This window comes from Salmo trutta, unplaced genomic scaffold (assembly GCF_901001165.1).
Source record: "Salmo trutta unplaced genomic scaffold, fSalTru1.1, whole genome shotgun sequence".
Taxonomy (NCBI): Eukaryota; Metazoa; Chordata; class Actinopteri; order Salmoniformes; family Salmonidae; genus Salmo; species Salmo trutta.
Window position 1 is genome coordinate 33199 of NW_021822769.1, and position 22052 is coordinate 55250.

At 46.1% G+C, this 22052-nt stretch overlaps 1 protein-coding gene across 1 annotated transcript in view; it reads right to left on the minus strand.

The window, feature by feature from the left end:
- Positions 1-22052, minus strand: part of LOC115184259 (propionyl-CoA carboxylase alpha chain, mitochondrial) — a 50860-nt gene that overhangs the window by 10656 nt on the left and 18152 nt on the right. Inside the window, exons 7-18 of the mRNA XM_029745295.1 lie at positions 15631-15762; positions 14253-14289; positions 13968-14046; positions 13599-13796; positions 13098-13248; positions 12807-12950; positions 12525-12599; positions 9255-9323; positions 9075-9150; positions 8598-8811; positions 6932-7034; positions 1664-1816 (exon numbers count right to left, since the gene is read on the minus strand). Coding sequence (XP_029601155.1) covers positions 1664-1816; positions 6932-7034; positions 8598-8811; positions 9075-9150; positions 9255-9323; positions 12525-12599; positions 12807-12950; positions 13098-13248; positions 13599-13796; positions 13968-14046; positions 14253-14289; positions 15631-15762 — 1431 coding nt within the window. The remainder of the gene's footprint in view (positions 1-1663; positions 1817-6931; positions 7035-8597; positions 8812-9074; positions 9151-9254; positions 9324-12524; positions 12600-12806; positions 12951-13097; positions 13249-13598; positions 13797-13967; positions 14047-14252; positions 14290-15630; positions 15763-22052) is intronic.

The following is a 22052-nucleotide window of genomic DNA, read 5'->3' on the forward strand; positions in this document are numbered from 1 at the left end:
TAACTAGGTGTTGTTCTGTAACCAGCTGTACTAAAGGTCTATTCAACTCCAGCCTGTTAACTAGGTGTTGTTCTGTAACCAGCTGTACTAAAGGTCTATTCAACTCCAGCCTGTTAACTAGGTGTTGTTCTGTAACCAGCTGTACTAAAGGTCTATTCAACTCCAGCCTGTTAACTAGGTGTTGTTCTGTAACCAGCTGTACTAAAGGTCTATTCAACTCCAGCCTGTTAACTAGGTGTTGTTCTGTAACCAGCTGTACTAAAGGTCTATTCAACTCCAGCCTGTTAACTAGGTGTTGTTCTGTAACCAGCTGTACTAAAGGTCTATTCAACTACAGCCTGTTAACTAGGTGTTGTTCTGTAACCAGCTGTACTAAAGGTCTGTTCAACTACAGCCTGTTAACTAGGTGTTGTTCTGTAACCAGCTGTACTAAAGGTCTGTTCAACTCCAGCCTGTTAACTAGGTGTTGTTCTGTAACCAGCTGTACTAAAGGTCTATTCAACTCCAACCTGTTAACTAGGTGTTGTTCTGTAACCAGCTGTACTAAAGGTCTATTCAACTCCAGCCTGTTAACTAGGTGTTGTTCTGTAACCAGCTGTACTAAAGGTCTATTCAACTCCAGCCTGTTAACTAGGTGTTGTTCTGTAACCAGCTGTACTAAAGGTCTATTCAACTCCAACCTGTTAACTAGGTGTTGTTCTGTAACCAGCTGTACTAAAGGTCTATTCAACTCCAGCCTGTTAACTAGGTGTTGTTCTGTAACCAGCTGACAAAAACATACCCAGGATGAGCTAGACTAGAACATACCCAGGATGAGCTAGACTAGAACATACCCAGGATGAGCTAGACTAGAACATACCCAGGATGAGCTAGACTAGAACATACCCAGGATGAGCTAGACTAGAACATACCCAGGATGAGCTAGACTAGAACATACCCAGGATGGGCTAGACTAGAACATACCCAGGATGAGCTAGACTAGAACATACCCAGGATGAGCTAGACTAGAACATACCCAGGATGAGCTAGACTAGAACATACCCAGGATGAGCTAGACTAGAACATACCCAGGATGAGCTAGACTAGAACATACCCAGGATGAGTGAGAGCTAAGGGATACAGTGGTCTTCCATGTCCTCAGGAGGAAGCCTGGAAGCAGCTCAGCAGGGTGTCTCCTACTCTCCAACACAAAGACAGAGTCCTCCAGCTGACGCAGTAGGGGACAGGACAGAGGTACTTACTGAGCCACTCATCAACCTCCTCCCAACCCCCCATGACCTATCAGACCCCCACGGCCCAGCCCCAGGACCCTAAAGGAGGAAAGGGAAGTGATGTCGCCCCGTGACAAGTTCCTGTGGAGCCTGCGTTCAAAGCCCCCCAGGGTGTGAGCAGCACAGAGCTGTTATTAGCTGGCTCCCTTCAAAGCCTCTGATACATAACGGATGGTCTTCTCTTCCTGACATTCTGTGTAGTGTGGGGGTCTGGGGGGTATTGGGGGTCTGGGACTAGGCTGGATGGGGATGTGTAGGCGGGGAACTGACACCGACTTGGCCCGACAGATAAGAGGAACGTTACTAAATGTGTGTACATACAGGAAAACATACACACGACCACTAAGACACACAACTCATACATTCACCAGAATGAAGGAGAGGTGACTCACCTGTGTGCCCAGGTACTGTAGAGTGATGTCTCCTCCTGCATCTCTAGACAGACACTGTAGAACCCTGGGGGTTCTGTTGATGGTGACAGGCAGCAGGGCTGAGGCCAGGTTCCACTCTCCACTAACCTCCACCTTAACTCCATCCACCTCCACCTGCCAGGGGGATCAGAGGAACAGCCATTACTACACTCTACTTATTATTCTGATACAAGCCATTTGCTTCCCATGTGGAGAGATGGCAGTTTGATATGCAGGAGGAGACAGCCTGCAGCCTGACAGCAGGAGGAGCAGCTATGTTGAACCACTTGGGAAAATAACAGCATCAAAGATAGTACTGTTGGGCAGAGGAAAGACCCAGTATCCACTACTAGAGGACCAGGGAAATACCCAGTATCCACTACTAGAGGACCAGGGAAATACCCAGTATCCACTACTAGAGGACCAGGGAAATGCCCAGTATCCACTACTAGAGGACCAGGGAAATATCCAGTATCCACTACTAGAGGAGAGGACCAGGGAAAGACCCAGTATCCACTACTAGAGGACCAGGGAAAGACCCAGTATCCACTACTAGAGGACCAGGGAAATACCCAGTATCCACTACTAGAGGAGAGGACCAGGGAAAGACCCAGTATCCACTACTAGAGGACCAGGGAAAGACCCAGTATCCACTACTAGAGGAGAGGACCAGGGAAATACCCAGTATCCACTACTAGAGGACCAGGGAAATTACCAGTATCCACTACTAGAGGAGAGGACCAGGGAAAGACCCAGTATCCACTACTAGAGGACCAGGGAAAGACCCAGTATCCACTACTAGAGGAGAGGACCAGGGAAATACCCAGTATCCACTACTAGAGGACCAGGGAAATATCCAGTATCCACTACTAGAGGAGAGGACCAGGGAAAGACCCAGTATCCACTACTAGAGGACCAGGGAAATACCCAGTATCCACTACTAGAGGAGAGGACCAGGGAAAGACCCAGTATCCACTACTAGAGGACCAGGGAAAGACCCAGTATCCACTACTAGAGGAGAGGACCAGGGAAATACCCAGTATCCACTACTAGAGGACCAGGGAAATACCCAGTATCCACTACTAGAGGACCAGGGAAATACCCACTACTAGAGGAGAGGACCAGGGAAAGACCCAGTATCCACTACTAGAGGAGAGGACCAGGGAAAGACCCAGTATCCACTACGAGAGGACCAGGGAAAGACCCAGTATCCACTACTAGAGGACCAGGGAAATACCCAGTATCCACTACTAGAGGACCAGGGAAATGCCCAGTATCCACTACTAGAGGACCAGGGAAAGACCCAGTATCCACTACTAGAGGAGAGGACCAGGGAAAGACCCAGTATCCACTACTAGAGGACCAGGGAAAGACCCAGTATCCACTACTAGAGGAGAGGACCAGGGAAATACCCAGTATCCACTACTAGAGGACCAGGGAAATACCCAGTATCCACTATTAGAGGAGAGGACCAGGGAAAGACCCAGTATCCACTACTAGAGGACCAGGGAAATACCCAGTGTCCACTACTAGAGGAGAGGACCAGGGAAATACCCAGTATCCACTACTAGAGGACCAGGGAAAGACCCAGTATCCACTACTAGAGGACCAGGGAAATACCCAGTATCCACTACTAGAGGACCAGGGAAAGACCCAGTATCCACTACTAGAGGAGAGGACCAGGGAAAAACCCAGTATCCACTACTAGAGGACCAGGGAAATACCCAGTATCCACTACTAGAGGACCAGGGAAATACCCACTACTAGAGGAGAGGACCAGGGAAAGACCCAGTATCCACTACTAGAGAAGAGGACCAGGGAAATACCCAGTATCCACTACTAGAGGACCAGGGAAATACCCACTACTAGAGGAGAGGACCAGGGAAAGACCCAGTATCCACTACTAGAGGAGAGGACCAGGGAAAGACCCAGTATCCACTACTAGAGGACCAGGGAAAGACCCAGTATCCACTACTAGAGGACCAGGGAAATACCCATTATCCACTACTAGAGGAGAGGACCAGGGAAATACCCAGTATCCACTACTAGAGGACCAGGGAAATACCCAGTATCCACTACTAGAGGACCAGGGAAAGACCCAGTACCCACTACTAGAGGACCAGGGAAATACCCAGTATCCACTACTAGAGGACCAGGGAAAGACCCAGTATCCACTACTAGAGGAGAGGACCAGGGAAAGACCCAGTATCCACTACTAGAGGAGAGGACCAGGGAAAGACCCAGTATCCACTACTAGAGGACCAGGGAAATACCCAGTGTCCACTACTAGAGGAGAGGACCAGGGAAATACCCAGTATCCACTACTAGAGGACCAGGGAAAGACCCAGTATCCACTACTAGAGGACCAGGGAAATACCCAGTATCCACTACTAGAGGACCAGGGAAAGACCCAGTATCCACTACTAGAGGAGAGGACCAGGGAAAAACCCAGTATCCACTACTAGAGGACCAGGGAAATACCCAGTATCCACTACTAGAGGACCAGGGAAATACCCACTACTAGAGGAGAGGACCAGGGAAAGACCCAGTATCCACTACTAGAGAAGAGGACCAGGGAAATACCCAGTATCCACTACTAGAGGACCAGGGAAATACCCACTACTAGAGGAGAGGACCAGGGAAAGACCCAGTATCCACTACTAGAGGAGAGGACCAGGGAAAGACCCAGTATCCACTACTAGAGGACCAGGGAAAGACCCAGTATCCACTACTAGAGGACCAGGGAAATACCCATTATCCACTACTAGAGGAGAGGACCAGGGAAATACCCAGTATCCACTACTAGAGGACCAGGGAAATACCCAGTATCCACTACTAGAGGACCAGGGAAAGACCCAGTACCCACTACTAGAGGACCAGGGAAATACCCAGTATCCACTACTAGAGGACCAGGGAAAGACCCAGTATCCACTACTAGAGGAGAGGACCAGGGAAAGACCCAGTATCCACTACTAGAGGAGAGGACCAGGGAAAGACCCAGTATCTACTACTAGAGGACCAGGGAAATACCCAGTATCTACTACTAGAGGACCAGGGAAAGACCCAGTATCCACTACTAGAGGACCAGGGAAAGACCCAGTATCCACTACTAGAGGACCAGGGAAAGACCCAGTATCCACTACTAGAGGACCAGGGAAATACCCAGTATCCACTACTAGAGGACCAGGGAAATACCCAGTATCCACTACTAGAGGACCAGGGAAATACCCAGTATCCACTACTAGAGGAGAGGACCAGGGAAAGACCCAGTATCCACTACTAGAGGAGAGGACCAGGGAAAGACCCAGTATCCACTACTAGAGGACCAGGGAAAGACCCAGTATCCACTACTAGAGGAGAGGACCAGGGAAAGACCCAGTATCCACTACTAGAGGACCAGGGAAAGACCCAGTATCCACTACTAGAGGAGAGGACCAGGGAAATACCCAGTATCCACTACTAGAGGAGAGGACCAGGGAAAGACCCAGTATCCACTACTAGAGGACCAGGGAAATACCCAGTATCCACTATTAGAGGACCAGGGAAATACCCAGTATCGACTACTAGAGGAGAGGACCAGGGAAAGACCCAGTATCCACTACTAGAGGACCAGGGAAATACCCAGTATCTACTACTAGAGGACCAGGGAAAGACCCAGTATCCACTACTAGACAGGAGAGGACCAGGGAAAGGACACAGTACCCAGCACCAGTCGTTCCTCTCCTGGGGGGTACTGGCCCCTAGTTTGATGTGTGGTTCAGTGGTTCTGGGTGACCAGGAGAGGCTGATTAGGAGCATATGTTATCATGGTTCAAGGAAAACAGCCCACCAGACCAGGGACTGCAGGTGTCTAAACACCCAGCCACCGAGTGATGTCTGTCGGCCAGGACAAGCCCTCCTCCCCCCCACCACCTGGACCTCAGCTCCATTCAAGCCCCCTCACAGAGAGAAGGGCCTACTGCCTTCGTTCACTTTACCAAACCACAGGGATATATGGTGGGGTCCCAAATGATAGGACACCATTGATAAAGGATAAGCAAAACTGACTGTATAAAACAAATAACTCAAATACTGAGCTATATTGTATGCTCAAATAAATGGGAAAAGTATATTATTTTATACCAAAGGTTTTTATTAACAAGTTATTTATTTTTTTAAATCTCAAAAACTAGGGGTCAAGATTATTGACACCTCTTATCAATAGTTCACCCTGCGAGGATAACAGTAATGAGCCTTTCTCTAAAATGTTTTAGGAGAACACATTGGGAGGGATCTTGGACCATTTCTCCACACAGAATCCTTCCAGATCTTTGATATCCTTCGTCGGGGCTTATCAACTACCCTCTTCAACTCAAACCACAGGTTTTCAACGGGTGTAGGGTCCGGAGACAGATTATTTTCTGCTTCTGAATTCTCATATCGACACCAAACCCACCAGTGGTGTGCGTGGAAAAGAGCTTTATGGTCATGTCATCTGACCAAAGCACCGTTTCCAATCCAAACTCCAGGTGTTTACATCTGTTGGATGACAGGAAAACACAGCTCTTGGTCCAGGCACACCAGCGGTGGGTTTGGAGTCTAAAGGAGAATGTATGAGCAGAAAGAACCCCCTCCCTACTCTACAACATGGTGGTGGATCGTTGATGTTATGGGGCTATTTTAATTCCACTGGTCCTGAGGCCCTTGTTTAGGTCAACGGCATCATAGCAGGACCTTTCAGCCAAAGACCTGGTCGCCTCTTCCAGCAAAGACAATCACCCCAAGCACACACCAAAGTCCACAAAGACATTGTTAACTGGCCACAAAAATCAACATTCTGAAATGGCAATCTCAGTCTCCGGACCCTACACCCGTTGAAAACCTGTGGTTTGAGTTGAAGAGGGCAGTTGATAAGCCCAGACGAAGGATATCAAAGACCTGGAAGGATTCTGTGTGGAGAAATGGTCCAAGATCCCAATGTGTTGACCAACTCACAAAACATTTTAGAGAAAGGCTCAGTGCCCTTATCCTTGCAAGGTGAAGTATTGAAAGGTATTAAAAACAAGGTATTAAAAATCATTTTGATCCCTACCTTTGAGAGAAACAAACATAACTTGTTAAACAAAATAACAAAATAATAATTTCCACTTTTTGTTGCATAAAATAGATCTCAGTATTTAAATGATTTACCTTATACAGTTTTTTGCTCATCTTTATCAAGGGTGTGAATAATTTCGGACCCCACTGTGTGTGTGTGTGTGTGTAACTCACAGTGAACGTGGATCCAGAGCGTGACACAGCGACCGCGTGGCTTCCCTTCTCCAACTCCACACACAGCTCCCACTGCCTCCTCTCCTGGGGGGTGGTGGACACCCTGAAACACACACACACACACACACACACACACACACACACACACACACACACACACACACACACACCCCTTTCCCATTAGCATCAGTCTCAGAGAGGAAGCTGAATAAACAGTCAGCTCTTCCACTAACGGACAGCTACTCCCTCTCTCTCCCTACACCAGAGACCAGTCAGCTCTTCCACTAACGGACAGCTACTCCCTCTCTCTCCCTACACCAGAGACCAGTCAGCTCTTCCACTAACGGACAGCTACTCCCTCTCTCTCCCTACACCAGAGACCAGTCTGCTGGTCTGTTACCTCTCAGCCAACCTTCCTAACACAACTTTTATTAAGAAAGACACTTGAAATGAGCATGGTATAGATGAACATAATCAACAGCACCAACACATACATTTAGCTTTGGAACCAGAAATTCAAGAGATGTTGATGGCTAACTATAGTGTTGAGGCTTTAATGATCATGCTCTCTGGAATAGTCCACTGTAGAAGGATCTGTCAGGTTTATCCCTGCTCTGAGAGAGAGGAGGGGGGAGGGGGGAGAGAGGAGGAGTGAGAGGAGAGAGGAGGGGGGAGGGAGGAGGAGTGAGAGGAGGGGGAGGGAAGAAAGGGGGAGGGAGGGCTGAGGGGGAGGGAGGGAGAGAGGCAGAGAGGAGACAGGAGGGGTGAGGGAGGAGAGAGGAGGGGGGAGGGAGGAGAGAGGAGGAGTGAGAGGAGAGAGGAGGGGTGAGGGAGGAGAGGAGGAGTGAGAGGAGAGAGGAGGGGGAGGGAAGAAAGGGGGAGGGAGGGCTGAGGGGGAGGGAGGGAGAGAGGCAGAGAGGAGACAGGAGGGGTGAGGGAGGAGAGAGGAGGAGTGAGAGGGAAGAAAGGAGTGGGAGGGAGGGAGGGCTGAGGGGGAGGGAGGGAGGGATGAGGGGGAGGGAGGGAGGGCTGAGGGGGAGGGAGGGAGGGATGAGGGGGAGGGAGGGAGGGATGAGGGGGAGGGAGGGAGGGCTGAGGGGGAGGGAGGGAGGGCTGAGGGGGAGGGAGGGAGGGATCTACCACTGACTGCAACTACAAAGACCGACCCCCGGCGGTTCATGAACAACGAAAGGAAACGATCCGAACAAGAAAGAAGAAAATGTGGCCAGATGTTGAGACAGATGGCAGAGCTGACAGAGAGAATCAAGTCTAACAGTTTGACCAGCAGACTGCTACACCACGCTAGGATACAGATCTGTTAACTGGTGACATATTGCAGAACTGAGCCGGTGCTACAAGCAATGGAACATGTAAAACACTGGTTTAAACACACAACACAATAATAAACTCGGTAAAAACAGACAATGGACATTCAGATACAGTGAAACAGCACAATAATTAACACATGGGGAACAATGAGAGCTCTAGCTCTTTCTGATGTCAACTAGAACCTCTTGGTGTTTTTACCTCCTCTCTGTTTGATTTAACCAGGTAAGTCATTGAGAACACATCTTTTACAATATCAACCTGACCAAGATGGTGCTTTATCTAAGTGATCTAAGTCATACAAGAATTTCCCACAGTTATTTTAATTGATTTAATTTACCTGAGATTACCCAGGAACCTCTGGGAGCGGAGCTGTGCCGAGACGTAGAGAGCGGCTGCGGTGGCGACGAGCTCCCTGCGACCCTCGGAGGTCAGCTGGTGACCTTTGAACCCCTCTGGGTATTCCTCTGGCAGGAAGTTAGTGGTGATGTCACCAGAGATGAAGCGAGGGTGTGTGATGATCTCTCTGAGCAGGGGGATGTTGTGGGTCACACCTGGACAGTCACACACACAGGAACAACAGTCAGAGACAGGTAGAGATCAGACACCTGGACAGTCACACACACAGGAACAACAGTCAGAGACAGGTAGAGATCAGACACCTGGACAGTCACACACACAGGAACAACAGTCAGAGACAGGTAGAGATCAGAACCTCTACATGTGTGTAGCTATACAGAAAATGTCAGAGGCTTGAGGTACTGAAGATGCTTCCAGAAAGATATAACACCCAACAGTGTGTGTGTGTGTGTCTTACCTCTGATGACGTAGTTATCCAGAGCGTCCTCCATCCTCTGCAGGGCTTCAGCGCGCGTGGCGCCATAGGTCACCAGCTACGGCGAGCACAGAGGGACATTCACATTATAGATCAGTAAAACATATTGGAAAGGGCAATGTGATTGTGTTGGGCAGTTTGAGGGAGAACACAGCAACTAACCTTGGAGATCATTGGGTCATAGTAGATACTGATGTCACTTCCTTCTTGGATGCCACTGTCCACACGCACCTGACAGAGGAGACTACATGTCAGTATGACTACATGTCAGTATGAATACATGTCAGTATGACTACATGTCAGTATGACTACATGTCAGTATGACTACATGTCAGTATGAATACATGTCAGTAAGACTACATGTCAGTAAGACTACATGTCAGTAAGACTACATGTCAGTAAGACTACATGTCAGTAAGACTACACTGTCACCTGACAGAGAGAAAACAACATGTCAGTAAGACTACATGTCAGTATGACTACATGTCAGTAAGACTACATGTCAGTATGACTACATGTCAGTAAGACTACACTGTCACCTGACAGAGAGAAAACAACATGTCAGTAAGACTACATGTCAGTATGACTACATGTCAGTATGACTACATGTCAGTAAGACTACATGTCAGTAAGACTACATGTCAGTATGACTACATGTCAGTATGACTACATGTCAGTATGACTACATGTCAAAATGACTACATGTCAGTATGAATACATGTCAGTATGACTACATGCCAGTATGACTACATGTCAGTATGACTACATGTCAAAATGACTACATGTCAGTATGAATACATGTCAGTAAGACTACACTGTCACCTGACAGAGAGAAAACAACATGTCAGTAAGACTACATGTCAGTATGACTACATGTCAGTAAGACTACATGTCAGTATGAATACATGTCAGTAAGACTACATGTCAGTAAGACTACATGTCAGTAACACTACATGTCAGTATGACTACATGTCAGTATGACTACATGTCAAAATGACTACATTTCAGTATGACTACATGTCAATAAGAATACATGTCAATAAGACTACATGTCAGTATGACTACATGTCAGTATGACTACATGTCAGTATGACTACATGTCAAAATGACTACATTTCAGTAAGACTACATGTCAGAATGACTACATGTCAATAAGACTACATGTCAGTAAGACTACATGTCAATAAGACTACATTTCAGTATGACTACATGTCAATAAGACTACATGTCAATAACACTACATGTCAATAAGACTACATGTCAATAAGACTACATGTCAATAAGACTACATGTCAGAAAGACTACATGTCAGATTGACTACATGTCAGTAAGACTACATGTCAATAAGACTACATGTCAGTAAGACTACATGTCAGAATGACTACATGTCAATAAGACTGCATGTCAGTATAACTACATGTCAGTAAGACTACATGTCAGAATGACTACATGTCAATAAGACTACATGTCAGTATGACTACATGTCAATAAGACTACATGTCAGTAAGACTACGTCACTATGAATACATGTCAGTAAGACTACATGTCAGTAAGACTACATGTCACTACGAATACATGTCAGTAAGACTACATGTCAGTATGACTACATGTCAGTAAGACTACATGTCAGTAAGACTACATGTCAGTATGACTACATGTCAATAAGACTACATGTCAGTATGACTACATGTCAGTAAGACTACATCAGTATGACTCAGGTCTTCCAGGAAGATAGAAATAGGACATGTAGTATGTATTTCCATTTTGTTTAATGTTTAATAACCTATCAATAACAATTAAAACCATTTCAAAAGCAAATCAACATGTCAGTATGACTACATGTCAGTATGAATACATGTCAGTATGAATACATGTCAGTATGAATACACTGTCACCTGACAGAGGAGACTACATGTCAGTATGAATGCATGTCAGTATGAATACATGTCAGAATGACTACATGTCAGAATGAATACATGTCAGTATGACTACGTGTCAGTATGAATACATGTCAGAATGACTACATGTCAGAATGAATACATGTCAGTATGACTACGTGTCAGTATGAATACATGTCAGTATGACTACATGTCAGTATGAATACACTGTCACCTGACAGAGAGAAAACAACATGTCAGTGTGACTACATGTCAATAAGACTACATGTCAGTATGACTACGTGTCAGTATGACTACATGTCAGTATGAATACATGTCAGTATGAATACATGTCAGAATGACTACGTGTCAGTATGACTACGTGTCAGTATGACTACATGTCAATAAGACTACATGTCAGTATGAATACATATCAGTATGACTACATGTCAGTATGACTACATGTCAATAAGACTACATGTCAGTATGAATACATGTCAGTATGACTACATGTCAATAAGACTACATGTCAGTATGAATACATGTCAGTATGACTACATGTCAGTATGACTACATGTCAGTAAGACTACATGTCAGTATGAATACATGTCAGTATGAATACACTGTCACCTGACAGAGGAGACTACATGTCAGTATGAATGCATGTCAGTATGAATACATGTCAGAATGACTACATGTCAGAATGAATACATGTCAGTATGACTACATGTCAATAAGACTACATGTCAATAAGACTACGTGTCAATAAGACTACGTGTCAATAAGACTACGTGTCAATAAGACTACGTGTCAGTAAGACTACATGTCAATAAGACTACTTGTCAGTAAGACTACATCAGTATGACTCAGGTCTTCCAGGAAGATAGAAATAGGACATGTAGTATGTATTTCCATGTTGTTTAATGTTTACTTATGATGAAAAAATAACCTATCAATAACAATTAAAACCATTTCAAAGGTAAATCGTTTTGACATCAGGGGGAGGACAGGAAGATATAAATATGACACTATAATTAGTAGTCATAACAACAGGCATTCTGATGCTCTAGATCTGAGGCCTGACTAGAACAGCAGCAGTGTTCCATGGAAATATCCTGTCAGGTTCAGAAAGGTCAACACGCATCACGTCTTCAGCAGAAATAACAGAGAGGTTAACACACATCACGTCTTCAGCAGAAATAACAGAGAGGTCAACACACATCACGTCTTCAGCAGAAATAACAGAGAGGTCAACACACATCACGTCTTCAGCAGAAATAACAGAGAGGTCAACACACATCACGTCTTCAGCAGAAATAACAGAGAGGTCAACACACATCACGTCTTCAGCAGAAATAACAGAGAGGTCAACACACATCACGTCTTCAGCAGAAATAACAGAGAGGTCAACACACATCACGTCTTCAGCAGAAATAACAGAGAGGTCAACACACATCACGTCTTCAGCAGAAATAACAGAGAGGTTAACACACATCACGTCTTCAGCAGAAATAACAGAGAGGTTAACTCAGAACAAAGTGTGCATGTGACTCACTTTTGGGAGGTTGATGGGTTCCTGGTACTGTGACAGGCGTCCAATGGAGGGCAGACCAAAGGACTTGTAGGGGTCCTGGAGAAGGACAAATATCACCTATGCTTTATAACTGGTTATAACTGCCCAATAACCTCTATAACACACAGGAAGTGTCCAGAAGACAGTGGGGACCCAGAAACAGTTTTGTAGAGAGAAGTGACACATTCACTAGCCAGCAGAAGGGCCATGGTTCACCTTATTCACTTTAAGGTACAAAGCAGAACAAGTGTTCAGTGTGCCCACCTCAGCATAGACTCTGCTCTCTATAGCCCAGCCGTTGATGGGGATGTCTTCCTGTTTGTGTAGCAGAGGGAAACCCTTGGCCACCCGGATCATCTGCTGCACCAGGTCCAGACCAGTGATACACTCTGTGATTGGGTGCTCCACCTGAACGGGGCAAAGGTCAGCGGTCAGTCAACCACTCAGAAGGGAGGACTGGGTTGGTTACAGGAAGTCACTTGGCAAGTGTCTGACTGTCATGTACAGAAAAACACACACAAAGACAAAACTACAGCTTTCTTCCCATCGCCCCACCTGAAGGCGAGTGTTCATCTCCAGGAAGTAGAAGTTCTTGTTGGAATCCACCAAGAACTCTACGGTCCCGGCAGAGGAGTACTGGACTGCTTTAGCCAGCTGTACTGCCTGCTCCCCCATCGCACGACGTGTCTCTGGGTCCAGGAATGTACTGCAGAGAGGACAGAAAACACAAAACTTAGAGCCCAAGACATTTCTTTTTTTAAATGTAACCTTTATTTAACTAGGCAAGTCAGTTGAGAACAAACCCTAACCCTTATTTACAATGACGGCCTACACCGGCCAAACCCGGACGATGCTGGGCCAATTATGCGCCACCCTATGGGCCTCCCAATCACGGCCGGATGTAACGCAGCCTGGATTTGAACCAGGGACTGCAGTGATGCCTCTTACACTGAGATGCAGTGCCTTAAAGCGCTGCGCCACTCGGGAGCCCACTCGGGAGCCCACTCGGGACATACACCAATGGATAAGTTTAAGGTGAAAACATTGACCCCTGACCTTGGAGCCTCCTCCACCACCTTCTGGTTCCTCCTCTGGATAGAACACTCCCTCTCGTTCAGCCACAGAGCATTACCATGCTTATCAGCCAGGACCTGGATCTCAATGTGTCTGGGGTTGTCTACAAACTTCTCTATCAGCAGACGGTCGTCTCCGAAACTAGATGCAGCCTCCTGTGAGGACAAACGAAAACCTTCCCTGGGAAAGACAGAAGGGAAATGGTTTATAAGTCTCATTAAATATCTTAATTAAGTCTATAAATATCTTATTGCCATTTACTACACAGCGTAGAGACATATAAATAATTGTATAATTAAAATGCTTTTATTATATTTTAATTGCATTTATTACAGCAATAACAAATCTCACCTGGTCTCATCATCGTTCCAGGCGATCCTCATGCCTTTCCCCCCTCCTCCTGCTGAGGCCTTGATCATCACCGGGTAGCCTGATCAACAACACAATATGACCCGGGTAGCCTGATCAACAACACAATATGACCGGGTAGCCTGATCAACAACACAATATGACCGGGTAGCCTGATCAACAACACAATATGACCGGGTAGCCTGGTCAACAACACAATATGAAAATTCTGCATGGAGGCCAGGCAAATCTTTTTTTAATTAATGAATGGAATTTTGATTCACTTACCGATCTCTCCTGCAATCTTCACAGCGTCCTCCACGTTCTGAGACAGGAGACAGAGTTGTAAGTTCCACCAACCACCAGCAGAGGGAGGGATTTCCCTCATCTCCTTAACCATCCCTTTGTTTCTCTGCGTCTCCCCGCCTGTCTGCGTCTGCCTGCCTGCCTGCGTGCGCCTGCCTGTCTCCCTGCCTGTCTCCCTGCCTGTCTCCCTGCCTGTCTCCCTGCCTGTCTCCCTGCCTGTCTCCCTGCCTGCCTGTCTGTGTCTCCCTGCCTGCCTGTCTCCCTGCCTGCCTGTCTCCCTGCCTGCCTGTCTCCCTGCCTGCCTGTCTCCCTGCCTGCCTGTCTGTCTCCCTGCCTGCCTCCCTGCCTGTCTGCCTCCCTGCCTGCCTGTCTGCCTCCCTGTCTGCCTCCCTGCCTGCCTGTCTGTCTGCCTGCCTGTCTGTCTGTGTCTCCCTGCCTGCCTGTCTGTCTGCCTGTCTCCCTGTCTCCCTGCCTGCCTGCCTGTCTGTGTCTCCCTGCCTGCCTGTCTGTCTGCCTGTCTCCCTGCCTGCCTGCCTGCCTGTCTCTCTGCCTGCCTGCCTGTCTGTCTCCCTGCCGGTCTGTCTGTCTACCCCATCAATCATGCCCAGGGGCAGCATAGGTAGAAGAGATCACCCCATCAGAGGTGTTGTTGCCCCCCTGGCCTGTGACAGCTACGTGACAACAACCATCTTTATCTATTTATCTACTAGCCATCAGCAGGCGAAGTGTTAAACATGGCCCACACAGCTCTATTAGGACCATCACTGTATACAGAGGAGAGGAGAAGAGCAGGAGAGGAGAGAGAGGGGAGAAAGAAGGGAAGATTGAGTGAGCGAGACAGAGAGAGAGACAGAGAAAGGCAAGAGGCTGAGGAGAGAGAGGGGGGAGAAGAGAGAGATGGGAGAGGAGAGAAGAAGAGCAGGAGGAGAGAAGAGGGGGGGGGGGAAAGGGGGGGAGAGGAGAGTGGAAGAGCAGGAGGAGAGGGGGGGAAAGGAGAGAAAGAAGGGAAGATTGAGAGAGATAGACAGAGAAAGGCAAAAGGCTGAGGAGAGAGGGGGTAGAGGAGAGAGAAATGGGGAGAAGAGAGATGGGGAGAAGAGAGATGGAGATAGAGTGAGGGAAAGAGAGGGGGTAGAGGAGAGAGAGAGATGAGAAGAGAGATGGAGATAGAGTGAAGGAAGGAGAGAGGGGGTAGAGGAGATGGAGGAAAACAAATGCCTGTGTGTAGAATGAGGGATAATGAAGAAAACCAGATCTGAGTGGTATTGTTAAATGCAGATCAAGTTTGATTTGTTGCCAGGATGATCATATGCTTGCAGAAAGTTGTTGCCAGGACAACCATGTTGACGGTATAGCTCACCTCGACGACCCCGTCGAACCCGGGGATGACGTTGACATTGGCTGCCTTGGCAAGGAGCTTGCTCTCGATCTTGTCGCCCATGGCATGGATGGCGTGGGTGTCCGGTCCTATGAACACCACGTCTTCTGCAGCCTGCAGGAGACCAACAACATCACCACCACATCAGAGAACAACCCTACACTGGAACCATTCAGACAGACAATCACACCTGCTACCTATACCTACCTACATAATGAACAGACCTGGGTCAGTATAGAGCTGCTACCTATACCAACCTACATAATGAACAGACCTGGGTCAGTATAGAGCTGCTACCTATACCTACCTACATAATGAACAGACCTGGGTCAGTATAGAGCTGCTACCTATACCTACCTACATAATGAACAGACCTGGGTCAGTATAGAGCTGCTACCTATACCAACCTACATAATGAACAGACCAGGGTCAGTATAGAGCTGCTACCTATACCTACCTACATAATGAACAGACCTGGGTCAGTATAGAGCTGCTACCTATACCAACCTACATAATGAACAGACCTGGGTCAGTATAGAGCTGCTACCTATACCTACCTACATAATGAACAGACCTGGGTCAGTATAGAGCTGCTACCTATACCAACCTACATAATGAACAGACCTGGGTCAGTATAGAGCTGCTACCTATACCTACCTACATAATGAACAGACCTGGGTCAGTATAGAGCTGCTACCTATACCAACCTACATAATGAACAGACCTGGGTCAGTATAGAGCTGCTGCCTATACCTACCTACATAATGAACAGACCTGGGCAGTATAGAGCTGCTACCTATACCAACCTACATAATGAACAGACCTGGGTCAATATAGAGCTGCTACCTAGACCAACCTACATAATGAACAGACCTGGGTCAGTATAGAGCTGCTACCTATACCTACCTACATAATGAACAGACCTGGGTCAGTATAGAGCTGGTACCTATACCAACCTACATAATGAACAGACCTGGGTCAGTTTAGAGCTGCTACCTATACCAACCTACATAATGAACAGACCAGGGTCAGTATAGAGCTGCTACCTATACCAACCTACATAATGAATAGACCTGGGTCAGTATAGAGCTGTTACCTATACCAACCTACAGAATGAACAGACCTGGGTCAGTATAGAGCTGCTACCTATACTAACCTACATAATGAACAGACCTGGGTCAGTATAGAGCTGCTACCTATACCTACCTACATAATGAACAGACCTGGGTCAGTATAGAGCTGCTACCTATACCAACCTACATAATGAACAGACCTGGGTCAGTATAGAGCTGCTGCCTATACCTACCTACATAATGAACAGACCTGGGCAGTATAGAGCTGCTACCTATACCAACCTACATAATGAACAGACCTGGGTCAATATAGAGCTGCTACCTATACCAACCTACATAATGAACAGACCTGGGTCAGTATAGAGCTGCTACCTATACCAACCTACATAATGAACAGACCTGGGTCAATATAGAGCTGGTACCTATACCAACCTACAGAATGAATATACCTGGGTCAGTATAGAGCTGCTACCTATACCAACCTACATAATGAACAGACCAGGGTCAGTATAGAGCTGGTACCTATACCAACCTACATAATAAACAGACCTGGGTCAGTATAGAGCTGCTACCTATACCAACCTACATAATGAACAGACCTGGGTCAGTATAGAGCTGCTACCTATACCAACCTACATAATGAACAGACCAGGGTCAGTATAGAACTGCTGGAATTTGCGCTTTTTGAACTATAGTGGTTGCATTGGTTCCATTGTACCAGGCATAGCTCAAGAATTGAAACGTGATCGACTTATTTCACCAATTTCAGTATATTCACAAATGTACATTTACATTTGGTTCATTTAGCAGACACTCTTATCCAGAGCGACAGTTAGTGTATTCCCTTTAATATAGCTAGGTGGGACAACCACATCTCAGTAAGTACATTTTTCTTCAGTAAAGCAGCTATCAGCAAAGTCAAAGCTAGTAAGAACAAAATTAAGTCAATTGTGAAATACGTAAATGATACAGGACGAACATACACAGCCATTTATTTTCAGTCAAAGCAGTGCTGTCTTGGGAACTCAACACAAACCCCTTCAGGCTGTAATAGATGAGGCCTAGTCTCCTGTCACATCTACCCCTTCTACATTACCCACTACCCCTGGAAACATGACAGTACTCAGGGCATATAAACAGGGAAAGAAAGAGTGACGGGAAGAGGGGCGCTTGTTCTCTCTCTCCCGTTGTCTTTGTGTTGTATAGAGCCCGTTGGATATTGCTTCCTGCCTGACACACAGTGGCAGAGCCTCAGGGCCCATCGTCAGGCCTTCAGCAGGGCAGTAAGGCTATGGCCCAAATGGCAACCTATTCCCAATGAAGTGCATCACCTTTGACTGGGCTCTGGTCTAAAGTAGTGCACTATATAGGGAATTGGGTTCCATTTGGGTCGTAGCCTAAGGGCCTGTTATTAGTATGGAGATTCACCCTCAATGACTCCCAATTCAGCACCATTAAAGTGAATAGGCCCTGGTTCCCATAGCATGACACACAGGACAAAGGCAGAGAAGGAGAAGAGGACGACTCGACCCAGAGATAATTCTGCTGTTTGTAAATAATAAGCTTAGCTGAGAAGGACAAAGAGAAGAGTGGTGAAGAGAGAAAACAGATGAACAAAACCCCTACTTTAGTGAAATGATTTAAGTTTTACACAAAAGGTACCTTCATTCTCATTTCATCAGTAGGCTTCCTTGTTACACTTTGACTTGGTTGTAGAGATCACTGTTTGAACAATATTTACAACTCCTCCATCTTGGTTCCAGATCACTGTTTGAACAATATATACAGCGCCTTCGGAAAGTATTCATACCCCTCTGCATGTTGTTGTGTTACAGCCTGAATTCAAAATGGATTAACACATCTACACACAATATCCTGTAATGACAAAGTGAAAACATGTTTTCAAATGTTTTGCTAATTTATTGAAATACAAAACACACAAGTCAATAAGTCAATTTATTGAAAGACTCACACCCCTGAGTCAATACTTTGTAGAAGCACGTTTGGCAGTGATTACAGCTGTGAGTCTTTCTGGGTAAGTCTATAAGACCTCTAAATTCTTCAAGCTCTGCCAAGTTGGTTGCTGATCATTGCTAGGCAGCCATTTTCAAGTCTTGCCATAGCTTTTCAAGCTGACTGAAGGGGTGTGAGTCAGGAACAGTCAATGTCTTCTTGGTAAGCAACTCCAGTGTACATTTGGCCTTGTGTTCTAGTTTATTGTCCTGCTGAAAGGTGAATTCGTCTCCCAGTGTCTGGTGGAAAGCAGACTGAACCAGGTTTTCCTCTAGTACTGTGACTGTGCTTAGCTGTATTCCGTGTATTTTTATCACCCAAAAAAACCTCTATAGTCCTTGCCGATGACAAGCTTACCCATAAAATGATGCAGCATCCACCATGCTTGAAAGTATGAAGAGTGGCACTCAGTAATGTATTGGATTTGTCCCAAACATAACAATTTGTATTCATTTTTTGCCTTATTGCAAACAGTTTCAGAATATGTATTTTGTACAGGTTCCCTTCTTTTCACTCTTTCATTTAGGTTAATATTGTAGAGTATACAATGTTGATCCATCCTCAGTTCTCCTATCACAACCATTAAACTCTAACTGTTTTAAAGTCACCATTGGCCTCATGGTGAAATCCCTGAGCAGTTTCCTTCCTCTCCGGCAACTGAGTTAGGAGGGATGCCTGAATCTTTGTAGTGACACCCTCCATAGTGTAATTAATAACTTCACCATGCTGAAAGGGATATTTAACGTCTTTTTTTTTTTTACCCATCTACCAATAGGTGCTCTTCTTCTTTGTGAGGCATTGGAAAACCTCCCTGGTCTTTGTGGTTGAATCTGTGTTTGAAATTCTTTGCTCGACTGAAGGGACCTTACAGATAATTGTATGAGTTGGGTACAGAGATGAGGTACACACTATTATTGCACACAGAGTCCATGCAACTTATTATGGGACTGGTTAAGCACATTGTTACTCCAGTACATATTTAGGCTTGCCATAACAAAGGGGTTGATTACTTATTGAGTCAAGACATTTAATCTTAATTTTTAATGAATGAAAAACAATCTACTTTGACATTATGGGGTATTGTGTGAAGGCCAGTGACACATACTTTCAATGTAATCCATTTTAAATTCAGGCTGGAACAACAAAATGTGGAAAAAGTCAAGGGGTGTGAATACTTTCTGAAGGCACTAAGTATTCACACATGAGTCAATACTTTGTAGAAGCACCTTTAGTGGGGATTACAGCTTTGAGTCGTCTTGGGGAAGTCCGGATCAGCTTTGAGTCGTCTTGGTTATTCCTGGATCAGCTTTGAGTCGTCTTGGGGAAGTCCGGATCAGCTTTGAGTCGTCTTGGTTATTCCTGGATCAGCTTTGAGTCGTCTTGGGGATGTCTGGATCAGCTTTGAGTCGTCTTGGGGATGTCTGGATCAGCTTTGAGTCGTCTTGGGGAAGTCTGGATCAGCTTTGAGTCGTCTTGGGGAAGTCCGGATCAGCTTTGAGTCGTCTTGGGGAAGTCCGGATCAGCTTTGAGTCGTCTTGGGGAAGTCCGGATCAGCTTTGAGTCGTCTTGGGGAAGTCCGGATCAGCTTTGAGTCGTCTTGGGGAAGTCCGGATCAGCTTTGAGTCGTCTTGGGGATGACTGGATCAGCTTTGAGTTGTCTTGGGGATGTCTGGATCAGCTTTGAGTCGTCTTGGGGAAGTCTGGATCTTGGGGAAGTCTGGATCAGCTTTGAGTCGTCTTGGGGAAGTCTGGATCAGCTTTGAGTCGTCTTGGGGATGACTGGATCAGCTTTGAGTCGTCTTGGGGATGTCTGGATCAGCTTTGAGTCGTCTTGGGGATGTCTGGATCAGCTTTGAGTCGTCTTGGGGAAGTCTGGATCTTGGGGAAGTCTGGATCAGCTTTGAGTCGTCTTGGGGAAGTCTGGATCAGCTTTGAGTCGTCTTGGGGATGACTGGATCAGCTTTGAGTTGTCTTGGGGATGTCTGGATCAGCTTTGAGTCGTCTTGGGGAAGTCTGGATCTTGGGGAAGTCTGGATCAGCTTTGAGTCGTCTTGGGGAAGTCTGGATCAGCTTTGAGTCGTCTTGGGGAAGTCTGGATCAGCTTTGAGTCGTCTTGGGGATGACTGGATCAGCTTTGAGTCGTCTTGGGGATGTCTGGATCAGCTTTGAGTCGTCTTGGGGATGTCTGGATCAGCTTTGAGTCGTCTTGGGGAAGTCTGGATCAGCTTTGAGTCGTCTTGGGGAAGTCTGGATCAGCTTTGAGTCGTCTTGGGGAAGTCTGGATCAGCTTTGAGTCGTCTTGGGGATGACTGGATCAGCTTTGAGTCGTCTTGGGGATGTCTGGATCAGCTTTGAGTCGTCTTGGGGATGTCTGGATCAGCTTTGAGTCGTCTTGGGGAAGTCTGGATCAGCTTTGCACATCTGGATTTGGGGATTTTCTCCCATTTTTCCTTGCAGATTTTCTCAAGCTTTGTTAAGTTAGATGGGGAGCGCCGGAGAACAGCAATCTTCAAGTCTTTCCACAGATTTTCAATGGGATTTAAGTTTGGGCTTCTGCTGGGCCACTCAAGGACTTTCACATTCTTGTTCTGAAGCCATTTCAGTGTTGGAACACTGTAGTTCTGTCAGAGTGGTCATTGGGTTCTTGGTTACCTCCCAGACCAAGGTCTTTCTTGCCCGGCTGCTCAGTTTGGTCAGACGACCAGCTCTAGTCAGAGTCTGGGTAGTTCCATAATTTTTCAATTTCCCAATGATGGAGACCACGGTGCTCTTGGAAACTTTCAACACTCTAGAACTTGTTTTATACCCTTCCACAGATAGAATTGTGATGAGGCATATATCTTGGAGCTCTACGGACAGTTCCCTGGACTTCAGGGTATAGTTCCTGCTCTTACATGCACTGTCAACTGTGGGACCTTATATAGACAGGTGTGCTCATTTCTAAATCATGTCCAAACTGGTGAAAACAGGTGGACTCCATTGAAGTTGTAGTGACATCTCAAGGATGATCAAAGGAAATTGGATGCACCTGAGCTCAATTTGGAATGTCATAGCAAAGGGGTGTGAATACTTATGTCAATGAATATCTGCATTTAATTTTCAATACATTTGCAAAAATGTCTAAAAACATGTTTTCACTGTCATTATGGGGTATTGTGATGTCATTATGGGGTATTGTGATGTCATTATGGGGTATTATGATGTCATTATGGGGTATTGTGATGTCATTATGGGGTATTGTGTGCAGATGGGCGAGAAAAAAACATTACTTAATCCATTTTGAATTCAGGCTGTAACAACAAAATGTGGAATAAGTCA